The sequence below is a fragment of the Dermacentor silvarum genome, chromosome 3 (assembly GCF_013339745.2).
Source record: "Dermacentor silvarum isolate Dsil-2018 chromosome 3, BIME_Dsil_1.4, whole genome shotgun sequence".
NCBI lineage: Eukaryota > Metazoa > Arthropoda > Arachnida > Ixodida > Ixodidae > Dermacentor > Dermacentor silvarum.
This window is the reverse complement of record NC_051156.1, coordinates 171070114-171082513: the sequence shown is the minus strand read 5'-3', so window position 1 is coordinate 171082513 and position 12400 is coordinate 171070114. Positions and strand designations below refer to the sequence as shown.

The following is a 12400-nucleotide window of genomic DNA, read 5'->3' as shown; positions in this document are numbered from 1 at the left end:
ACGGCCGAAATCCGGACTCACGATACACCGATGCAGCGAAATATTCGGGAACTTCATCACATGCTTTCAGCGTCGTCGACAGCAAGGGCAAAGAGAGAATGCCAGCTAGCATCTTATTAAGATGAATAGATACGGCAGAAAAAACGGCAATAGCCCTGGCCATCTAAACCTTTCGGGAGGGAGCAATAATGCTCACCGATTCTGAAGCGGCTTGCCGAAACTTTCAAAAAGGGAGAATCTCGAGGCAAGGCCTACAAATCCTCACAACCATGGCCAAGAAGCGCCTACCAGATGTATACATCGTTTGGACTCCGGGTGACGAGTCCTTGCTGGGGAATGAAGCAGCCGACGCCTGTGTCCGAGCTCACGTTCACCGGGCTTTCTCACAGGACGCGCCAAGGAGGACGAATGAAGTCCCCAAAAGGTACGCCGATATTAGGTAACGCTACAGACTAAAACAGAACTTACCCGCCACTTCACCCCAGCCTAACTAGGGAAGAGGAAGTAACCCTCAGAAAATGTCAAACCGATACCTATGTCCAAGGTATCTTAATGCAGCGAATCTCACCCACTGAGCACCCATAGATCTGCAGGTACTGTTGCTATAGGGTACACCCGCGACGTCATCACCAGGCGGAAGAGCTTAGACAGCTTCGCTGTAAAAATATATACGTGGCAGTATAACACTGTAGAGCCCTTTTGGAACATATACGAAATCGCTCTGCCAACTTTTGTTCGCTGACGCATCATTTTAGCGGCATTTTTAGCCTCCGTTGCACGCCGCCGCGATTTTCGACCAACCAACGCATGCTAAGAAAGGGGAAGTGGGCCAATCGCAGACACCAGCCCCATTCTTCTCACGCGGCTATCACGTTCACTACAATATCTCGACCCCACCGAATCCCTCTCCCCCTCAGTGTGCTCCTCGCCTTTAGTCAACCAATCAGATAAGAAAAATATGTAAGGGTAGGCAATGCTGTTCGCTTTGGGAGCAAACAAATGTGGCCTCCTATAAACGAGGAGAGTCTTTGAGTGGGCGTTTTAAACAATGCCCAATCCATGCGTCAACGGTTACGTAAATTTGATGTCAGGAGATTGGAATAAAAAGAAACTGGAATAGTTTTACGTTATTGGGTGGTATTTTATTGATATTTACTCTGGTGGGCATCCTCGCAGTGAGCTGTCTAGTTTCTTTTGTCAGGGGTTCCCGCCAATATCCTGTGCAGGTCTATCCTTGAAAAGCATGTGGATTCACCGGTTTTGTCAATAATCTCATTAAAACGGGGCATGGGAAAGGGGAATTCCGTTTGTGCATTTACCAAATGCTAGTCTGTACAAAGACTAAGTGTTCCGTCTTCTTTTGGAACAATTGCTATGGGCGTCGCAAAAATTTATGTCGATGGCCTGATTGTTTGGGCGTCTGAAATTTTCTGTAGATCTTCCTTTAGCCAGGTAGTCTTCTGACACGCCATGCTATATGATTTTCTTCTGACTGGTGCCTGGCCTCAAAGAAAAAATTGCACTTTGATGGCAATAGTTGCGGACGGTACGTCTCGGTGCAAATAAGTGCAGGATACAAAATGACATATCGCTTGATTCCGTAACCGTTCTCGGCAACTGAGGAACAGCGTCGCCAAGCTCAGTTGTAAGTTCGTCTTTCCACGAAAAAGTTCATGCACAAGCGCTTCGATGACCGCAGCGTCTATCGAATGCTTCTCCCTTGAACATCACATTTACGCGAGTGCACTTGTGCACCATTCGAACAATTCCATCATAACTATTAATTTGTACTGTAGTACCGATAGGGACATTTTCACTCTTTACTAAACGCTTGTTCTATATAGTAACCTATGCGCTTGTATCTACTAGTGCCGTGACACTCTGTCCGTTCATGACGAGTGTGGTGTGCAGCATATTCGATGTTACTAAATGCACAGTCACAATTGGTATTGGAAGGTCTTCTTGCTCACCTTGGCTTGCTTCACTTTTAGTGTTATTCATTGGAGAGAAAGGAGGCAAGGAATGTGTCTGCTGAGGTTCTGGCGACCGCTGTTGCGTGTGCACCGTTGAACCGCGGTTGGCTTGTTCTGGTGTCCTGGTAGGGCCAGGGGAACGTTGGTTCTCCGCATAACATACTGCAATGAATACAATATGTCTTCGAGTGAATGCGGCGCTCTCGCTTGAACTTGCCTTCGCTCCTCTCGCGTCATGCCACAGAGAATTAGGACGTGAATGCCGGTTCTGAAAGATCGGGATCTGCAATTTATAATAGTATTCTCTTTTCATATAAATTTTCTAGGAAACTACCTTGTTCCATTGCTCTGCTGGGATAATCTCGTATGCCGCCGTGAAACTTTGGCGCCATGCAGTCTAAGGATCGCTTGCATGTTAAATGATGCGTAGATCGTACCACTTCCGTGCATTTCCTTCCAAAACAATTGAAAGTTTTTTATGCGATCTTCATCGTGGTTCCACGTATTACTTTCGCATGCATATTCATAGAAGCTTCTTCACGATATGGCAAAGGTTGACTCACCATAGAAGCAGTCTGGTTGCACAAGCATCTTATAAATTTTCCGTGAGACCTCGATCGCCGTACTCAATGGCTCCAGGATAAGCTGCTGCCGTTCTAAATGTGAGGCGTGTAAGCGTAGCAGTTCTTTCACTGTGCTTATTCTTGCCGTTTCGACTGAAGGCAGGGCTGGTAACGCTTGGTGAGCAATAAGCAACATTAATATACTGTATAAATCTTTTGTCTTCATTTCAACGCTCACCACATGTCTAGCGACGAGTTACGTTGGAGTCAGGTTTGTCGTTGAAGTCACAAAGTTCAAACATTAACGAGCATTGAAATTTCCGTCGAGTTTGCCAGGTTCATGTACTTCAAGCTGATAGCTCTCCGCGCAGGCCTCTCCGTCGATACCAGCAAATACTTGCTGCACCCGCACAGTTCGTTCTTCTTGGACTGCGCCAAATGTGTTGTTGTTTTTTTTAAGAAGTATACGCACTTCTTCCAGATGACATGTTCATTTAGCTTCTACTTCCACCTCCTCCTCCTTCCTCGCCCTGCTGCTTTCGCTTCTTGGAATATTTGCACCATTATAAATAGTAGCATCGATAGCGCACTATCGATCGTACTATCGATACTGCACGCGACGTACCGCACGTAAACACTGCCGCATACACTTGGCGATGTTTCCTGGTTCCTAATACTTGAACTGAGTGTTATTGATGGTTAGTTATAGCAAGATTTCTGGTCATATTGTTACGTTGCGGAAATCGCATATAAAGATGTATTTATACTATTTACAAGAAGAACAACGATATACAAACAAGATGGCAGTCGAGACCGATTACACCTCCACACGTCAAATCGTCGTCATCTCACTTTGGCGCCACTCTTGGTTGTGCTGTAACATAAGCCACGCCTGTAAAGGCGCCGTCTCGGCGCCAGCTATTATGGAGGTGAACTCGCTGCCAGATAAGGCTTCAACCGAGACAGTCGGAACAGGCGAGACAAGCCGAGTGATCTCGTAGTTAACATTACCAAGCTGCCGCAATATCGTGTAGGGCCCTGTGTAGCATGGCAGCAGCTTTTCAGAAAAGCCGATGCGGCGACATGGCATCCATGGGAGGACAATGGAGCCAGGGGGAAACTGAACGTCCCAATATCGGCGTACCGGATCTTCTGCACGGCCTGAGACTTGGGGAGCCGGAAGCCGGCAATCTGGTGCGCCGTGTGAGCCCAGTCGAAGATGTCTTGAGCATATTTAGTGGGAGTGTTCGTCGAGGAAATAAGCAGTGTGTCAAAGGGCAAAGTAGGGTGGCGGCCGAACAGCAAGTAAAAGGGTGAAAAGCCAGCGGTCTCGTGACGGGACGAATTCTAAGCGAAAGTCACGAAGGGTAACGCGTTGTCCCAATCACTGTGGTCGTCAGAAGCGTACATAGACAACATTTCTGTCAACGCGCGATTCAGCCGCTCCGTGAGTCCGTTTGTCTGCTTGTGGTAGGCGATGGAAAGCTTGTGCTCGGCAGAGCAGGCACGAAGTAAGTCTTCAATGACGGGGGACAATAAGGTGCGGCCGCGATCAGTGAGGAGCTGCCCGGGTGCGCCGTGATGGAAGATGACGTCAGGTAAAAGGAAATCCGCCACGTCAGTTGCACAGCTTGTGGGCAAAGCTCGCGTGATCGCGAGACGGGTCGGGCAGCCAGTCGCGACAACTACCAACTTATTGCCAGATTTCGATGTCGGAAAGGGAACGAGAAGGTCGAGACCAACGCGAAAGAAAGGTTCTGAGGGCACATCGATGGGGTGAAGGCGTCCAGGGGGCAGCACAGCAGGTTTTTTTGCGGCGTTGGCAGAGCGCACAGGCTGCAACGTAGCGTCGCACGGAGCGGTACAGGTAAAAAATCTGGTCCTTAGGTGCGTAAGCTGCGACGGTAGAAAACGTTGTCGCGCAGTACGAACAAGCGCAGAGTGGGCTCCGAATGTCCAGAATGGAGACGAGCAATGAGAACACGTAAACAGTCATCACGCCGTTGTTCAGTGCGGATGTCACGCAGATCAAAAATGACCAGGACGCCAGCGTCGGTGCCTTGCGCATCATAATCAGGGTGGTCGACAGGATGACGGGAGAGGCCGTCGGCATCCTTGTGCAAGCGGCCTGACTTGTAGAAGACAACAATGAATATTCTTGGAGCCGTAGCGCCCATCTACCCAATCGTCCAGTGGGGTCTTTAAGTGAAGACGGCCAGCACAAGGCATGGTGATCGGTAACCACGGAAAATCTGCGGCCGTGCAAGTAAGGGCGGAATTTAGCTACTGCCTAAACTAATGCCAGGCACTCCCGTTCAGTAATTGAAAGATTTCTCTCGGCCGGTGACAGGAGGCGGCTAGTATATGCAATTACGTGCTCTTCGTTACGCTGCGATTGAACGAGTACAGCTCCAATGCCATGGCCACTGGTATCCGTGTGAAGTTCAGTGGCGGCAGATGGATCATAATGAGCCAGCAACGGGGGAGCCGTTAGCAAGCGTACGAGGGCGGAGAAGGCTTTGGTTTGAGCAGGGCCCCACGTGAATGCAACGTCCTTTTTAACTAATTCGTTGAGTGGGCGAGCGGTGTTGGCTAAATTCTTGATGAAACGACGGAAATAGGAGCATAGTCCAACAAAACATTTTACGTCTGAGGTAGAATACGGCACAGGAAAGTTCGGGACAGCGCGAATCTTGTCAGGGTTGGGTTGAACGCCAGAGGCACTGACAAGATGGTCAAGAATAATAATTTGACGACGTCCAAAGTGGCACTTGGATGAGTTCAATTGCAGGCCGGTGCGTAGAAAAACAGCAAGAATAGCCGACAGGCGCGTTACATGACTCGCAAAATTGGCGAATAGACTATCACGTCGTCTTGGTAACACAGACATGTCGACCATCTATAGACGCGAATTAACGAGTCCATCATTCTCCAAGGTAGCCGGGGCATTACAAAGACCGAACGGCATAACCTTGAATCGATAGAGGCCGTCAGGTGTTACGAAGGTAGTTTTCTCACGGTCCATGTCATCTACCGAGATTTGCCAACAGACTGATCGAACGTCTATGGATGAGAAGGACATGGCTCCGTGCAAGCAGCCCAAGGCATCATCAATGCGCGGCAAGGGGTATACTGATATAATCTCGACCGGGTGAGGTGGGTCGTCACCGCAGGAATCAGGTGACGACGATGAAGGCGGGCATCGTGATGATGAAAAATAGAAAAGATTGTATTCACTTCATTGGTACATGGTTTTGACTCTATCCGAGTCTCGAGCGGTTCTGGTTAACACGGGGGCCAGGACGGCCTTAAACCCCCTCGGTAGTCCTCTCTCCGGTGGTCAAGTTGACGACCTCCTCTCCCTCGGGTCCTCCTTCTTGGTAACTCGCCGTTTTCGTCTGCTCCGGTCGTAGAGGTGAGACGCTTTCTCGGGGATGAAAGAGGATTATCTCGTCACGGGAAAGGCGCTCGGGCTTGTTTCCCACATTTGAGAGGTGCAGTTCCAAGCCGATCATAACAGCCCTTTGCGTGTGATTTTGTTGAGGTGCCGGTAACGACACCTCTTGGTTGCGCCGTAACAGTATCACTCACCAAGAATTGCAAAAATATCGATCACACTGTCACACTGTCAATAGCAAATAATCACAATAAGCTGTCGATAGTACTGCTATTATTAGTACTACTATCACTATTTTTTGCTTGGCTATTGATAGTTTCAAAGTGAAATATTTTAATACTATCCATAGTGCTATCGACAATAATAGTATCTGTTATCTTTTTCACACTATCGATAATATAAAAAACCTATCGTGCTACTGATAGTCAGTTTACCGATAGTATTGGATCACTACTTCGTGCATGAAATGCGGTTGCATTCATATATGCATCTTTAGTACTATGCCTAATGCAGCCTACCTCGAGCTAAAGACAGTAACAGACCCAACAGCACTTTTCGAATCGCGAGTCGGCATCACTTATGGCTCAGTCATGTCCCTGAAGAACATCTTCAAGTAGAAACAACAATGCCATCTTTGCTATCTGATGCAAAAATTGACTTGAAGGCCAGTCACCCGGAGGGAGATAGGTTTGCACATGAACACCTTTTACATAATTGCAATTCATGACAAATTCCTGTGACCACCCAATACAACCTGTCCTCCAAATGAGTAATCAGCAAAGGGCGCCCACCTGTTTGCAGAAAGGCACCAGCGTCTCTCTATTTGAGCTGCGAAAGTGATTAAAAGAAGGCTACCTCAAACTACGGGATAATGAACGAAAAGGCGCAGTCAATGAGGAACCCCAAGTATTGATTAAAGTTTCCTTTTGGTGCAGGATATGACAAAGTGGCCCGTGCTATAATACATAATATATACCCAAGAAACACAGGTCACTTGGCAAGTGTATTATGCGTGTGATGCCTAAAGTGCAAGGCCAGAGCGTTTGTGTAATGCTTCCTGCGGTGCCATACTAAATAGGTACCCGACTACTGAATCGATATGTTTTTTTTTTCATGTTTAAAGACAAGATGGCACTCGGCCATCCTGAACAATATGCTCAGTGGGTATTAAAAATTAGACTAAGAGTACAACAAGTGTTCCTTGTTGTGTCCATTTAATTTCAGCTGTTTAGCGTAGGATTGCATTTCTTGCCTAAAAGTCAAAAAAGTAAGAAGCCGGCTTCTAATGGGTTAAGTTAATCAGGTAAAAGGATTTCAATATAAGTCCTCGTGTGTAATACTGTTAATGTGACTGTCAAAACTTCACCTGCAATATTGTCAACACTTTGCTGTGGCAGCAAAATCAAGAATTTTTCTTCATATAGCCTTCGTGATTATGGCTTGCTATGTAAGCACTCAAAGATTATCTGAGTCAGTAATTCATAACCTACTAATTATAGGCAAAGCTAAGCGTACCAGTTAAAACGGTGACACTTCAAACCAGCGCTTGTTTAATTTCCTGAGATTGTATGCGTTGTTATTATATCCATATACAGCTACCGTTGAATATCCATTTACAACGACCGTTGAAGGTCCCCCACCTGAACGAGATCCTGATTGTGCTGCAAGTAACAACACAGTAAGTGTAAAATATTTTAACTACTTTATCGCTGCCTGCTCTTTAAGGCGTAGTTTGTGTTGTGGCATCTGTATCCGCCAGCATAAATATCATGATGTCGCGTTACATGTTTTCTAATATCAATCGTAACACAGAATGTTCCATGGGCTCTAGTTGCAACGCAAGGTTACGTCTAACGAGAGTTAACGAGCCTTTGAATAGTTTAGTAGAAGACAAAGTGTTTATAGGCACTGCGTCAAAGAAACTAAACGTTTGTTTTCTTTAAGCCCAAAGCAGTGACAGCTATATTGTGAGCAAGATAGCGTTCTCTGTCGTAACACTCGTTGAAAAAAATATTTACATATTATGCAGATCGAACACACACCTTCAAATCAGTAAATGAAATTTTAAAAATTACATCCTGAGTTTTTACGTGCCGTAGCAACGACCTGATCATGGGGGATCTTTAACCTGCACCCAATGCATGGCACACGAGCGTTTTTACATTTCGCCTTTATCGAAATGCGGTGGCCGTGATTTTGTCCCGCGACCTCGTGCTTAGCAGCGCGACGCCAAAGCCACTGAGCTACCGCGGCGGCTAGTTAAACAAATTATATATATTTATTTCCCTAACAATGCATACTATGTGCATGTTGTCTTTTTCCTTTTTCTTTTTAAGGGCCACGTCTACGAAAGATGCACATTTACCTGCCAACTTGATGAAGTAATCGTAGCACCAGCCGGTGCTGCTTGCTACTACGTAAGTTTGTTCGCATTGTCATATTTATCAATTGCTCTGCACTGATATCAATTTTGAAGAAGTAACTTACCAATGATACTAGGTATATAATGTCGAAATGAGAAATACAAAAAATATATTTGATAACAAACACTACCTGTACTGCCAGTATTTGACGGAAAACGCGTGGAACTAACCGAAAGACAGAAATAGCTGAGGCTATCTAAAGTGATGGAGTTTGGTTATATAGAATATGCAAATCAGAAGCGTTTATAACCTACACAGGGACATATAAATACATATTTCTATTTAATTCAAAGTTAAAACATCCGTAGGAATGATTCCGTAAAATAATCTTATAATAAGAACTTAGGGGAGTGGCTTTTTCAGAAGCGATGCTCCGTCGGTACATCTTATTTCTTTTACTTTTCTTTATTTATATAAACTCTTGTTAAAGCCATGCCTGTTTGAATTTTTCGCGGAATTTTGTGGTCGTTCATCTTCTAAAGCGCCTCGAGCGGCCAGTCGCACGGCAATTTTGCGTGTATTTCCGGGCTTCTTTCACGCTCGGAAAAACACTTTTATATAGCATGTATCGAGCAACAGAAAGCTCTATCGGGAGCTTCTCATGTTGCTCTACAATTTCCTTATTGACACTTTTCATCTAATTATAATAATTGAGAAGTTGTACAATGAATTAAGACTTGCAATGAATTAAGGGATGCAAAAATTATCTGAGTATCTCCGAGCGAGGGCAAACATTACCTTGGTTCTCTCCAGCTACGTAGCCTTTGCACATTTTTAATGTTAAGTGAGAAAATGAGACACCCTGTATTGTCATCTATATGTGCCGAACAGCGTTACGTTCTCTACGAAATTACGCAATAAAACAATAAGCGTCACCTAGATATCCTCACTCCTACAAGCATACGCTTTTAAGCTCACAATTCCTTTGCTGAATTACCCGGTACTGGGCGCACTTGCTAAAGAAACGCTGAAGAAACGTCCTCGTATAAAAGCTTTTTGTGAATGCTTGCTGAGAGTGAGAGAGACAAACGAAGAGGGAAAGGTAGGGAGGTTAACCAAGGACTTGTCCGGTTGGATACCCTACACTTAGGGAGGAGGAAAGGAGAAGAATAGGTAAGGAAAGAAAAGAAAAATAATAGTCAGTCATTCGCAGACTCAGGCCCAGAGCAATCTCCGCTGTAACAAGCGTTCGTATAATCTAGTATCCTTCACTAACTGCAAATGGGCTCTTGTGGCCTTTTGCATGCAGAAGCGCATAGGCCATGGTACAAGGATATTTTCTTGCGAGAGCGCTCTGTTATCTAGAAGGTTGAGTTTGGCTTGGAGAGTACGTTGTTGAGTTTCAAAGGATAGGCAGTGACACAGAAGGTGATCTAGAGTATCATCGCACCCGCACAAATTGCACGCCGCACTGTCGGCCATCCCTGTTAGGAACGAATAGGCGTTGGTAAATACGACGCCAAACCACATGTGACACAGTAAAATTGTTTCGCGATGAGAGAGTCCAGGTAGCAGGCGAAGTCGCCATTTAGGGTTGAGAGAATGCAAGCGCGAGTTGCTGAAATCTGGTGAATTCCATCTTAGAAGTGTGATGCGGCGAGCAAATGATTGAAGTTGCCGCGTAGCGTCCGTTCTTGAGAGCGGTATAGGCACTCGCTGATGTTTTTGAAGAGCCGAGCGAGCAGCTTCATCGGCGCTGTCGTTGCCGATAATTCCGCAGGGGCTCGGCAACCACTGAAATACAATGTCGTGTCCTTTCTCGATCGCGTGGTGATGAGCTTGCCTTATTTCGTACACTAGCTGTTCGTGTAACCCATGACGTAGGGCAAACTGCAGATTTTTTAATGCTGCTTTGGAATGACAGGAAAAAATCCCAGCGATTTGGTGGCTGCTGGAGCACGTAATTGAGTGCATATTGAAGAGCCGCAAGTTCTGCTGCCGTAGACGTGGTATCATTACAATATTTAAATTGCAAAGGATACGGCGTCCGACGGATCAACTACAGCTCCAGTAGAGCTGTTGGAATTGGTGAAGCCATCCGTGTAAATGTGTATGCTGTCAAAATAAGACTCGTTGAGGAGAAGCAGCGACAACTGCTTCAGGGCTAGTGGTGACAAGTCTGCCTTTTTTGGAATCCCAGGAACTGAGAGGCACACGTGAATTTGCCTGAGGCACCACAATACCAATGTTGGGCGTTTAGCAGGCTTGAAGCCAGATGGTATTGAAGCATGGTGTCTCTACGCAATACTACAGAATGTAGCCTGTGGTCCTCGCACTGGCAAATTGGCTAAATGATAGGATGGTAGCCGTGAAGTGGGTAGAATGTGCGCTCTTAGCGTCTCACCGACGATATCAGTGGTGATCGGGTGCTCCAGAGCAATGACAATCGTGGCAGCTGTCGATGAACATCTTGCTGAGGTTATAACGTTCCCTCAATACGTTATAGCCGCTGTAACCATTTTCCTTCTTCGTTTTTTCGACAGCCACCGGCTCAGCCAGCACTGGGCATCGCTCTGGTGGCCGTAGCAACCAATGGCGAAAGACGCGCCCAAGGTGTCTGTGAAGATGGAACTTGTAAGCCTAAGAGAAATGATGTTCAGAATTCAGCAGCTACACTATAAAATGCATTATTTTCCGGTTCTTTCCTGCATCAATAAAGTAATGTCCACAGTGCCTTCTTATTGATTTCCATGTTAAGACGTCCTTCCTTTCTTTTCGGGCACAATAAGGAGTTGCACTACCTCTTGTCGGCACATGTAATATATATGGTTATATATATTATACATGTAATATATGTATATATGTATGTAACATATATATATATATATATATATATATATATATCAGTTTTTATATATGTAATATATAAAAAAAACTGTCAGCCATTCCCCTTGGGTGGAGATGTAAGACCAGCGAAGCTGTAGTATGGTGGGAATTATGTATTTCCACTTATGACTATTAAGATGTGATGGTGTAATTGGTTATTTGAACTATTAAAGAATGCGAACTATATATGATCCGGTGTTTTTCATTTATTTAGTGACCACAGGGACCATGGCCTTGTGGTCGCTACGGTACACCGCCATAGGGTGTACAGCAAAGGTTGGCGCATTCTTCATAAACACGTCACCAACGCCGTGCGCGTTCTGTGCGAACGCGGGCAAAACGCCGCCGCCGTCAGCAACAGTTGTGCGCGTTGTTTGTGTGACCGCACACAACCACTGTAAAAAAATCACAGCAAATCCACGGGGTGAATGATGATGAGTGGGCGAAGCTCCGGAGGGAATCATCGGATCTCCCGCTTAAGGGGACGCTAGCACAAACGCGTTAGAAACGTGCAGTACTCTCTAGTAAGGGGGAGCGGCCACAGCGTCTTACGCAGCCATTTACACATGCCGGAACGTGCACCGCGTTTGCCGACGCCATCACATGACTGCTGAGAGAGTATACCCCCCGTATTCATAAACGCTCCTCCACTTGAACTTGACTTGCCACCGCCTTGGGCAGCGCGTTCGAAACGCGTTGAAGGTAAGGCGGAGAGGTCACAGCGTCTTACACCAGCTTCTTACACGGGCCGTAACGCGCTAGCACAAACGCGTTAGAAACGCGCAGTCTTTCGTTAATGTTGGGTATTTATTGCCATCGTGATGCGTGTGTCTACGTGCGCTTCGTGGCGTAGTGGTTAGCGCCGCGCGTTCGGAAGCGAGGGGTCCCTGGTTCGATTCCGCGCTACGGACACAACTTTCGGAATTTTTGTTTTGCATAAAACGCCGGAAGCGTTCTCCGGAAGCCGGAAGCTGGCTACCGGAACCGGAAGCGGAACCGGAAGTGGAAACGGAAGCGGAACCGGAAGTGGAACCGGAAGTGGAAGTCGGCTTCCGGTTATACTTTACGTATACATATATATGTATATATTGGTATACATACATATACGGACACACAACGCCATCTATTGAGCAATTCATAAAACTAGACGTGGCTACCTACTACGACGGGGACGAACGGGTGCCGCTATAAGGAGCTTCGCCCCTAAAAAGCTGGCTA

General features: G+C 46.2%; 1 protein-coding gene across 1 annotated transcript in view; it reads left to right on the top strand.

Moving 5' to 3' along the window:
* LOC119446090 (uncharacterized) overlaps window positions 1–11037 on the top strand; it is a 437832-nt gene extending 426795 nt beyond the window's left edge. The window contains exons 8-10 of the mRNA XM_049663893.1: window positions 7529–7611; window positions 8270–8350; window positions 10840–11037. Of these exons, the coding sequence (XP_049519850.1) occupies window positions 7529–7611; window positions 8270–8350; window positions 10840–10977 (302 nt within the window). The 3' untranslated portion in view covers window positions 10978–11037. The remainder of the gene's footprint in view (window positions 1–7528; window positions 7612–8269; window positions 8351–10839) is intronic.
* Window positions 11038–12400: the final 1363 nt, after the last annotated feature.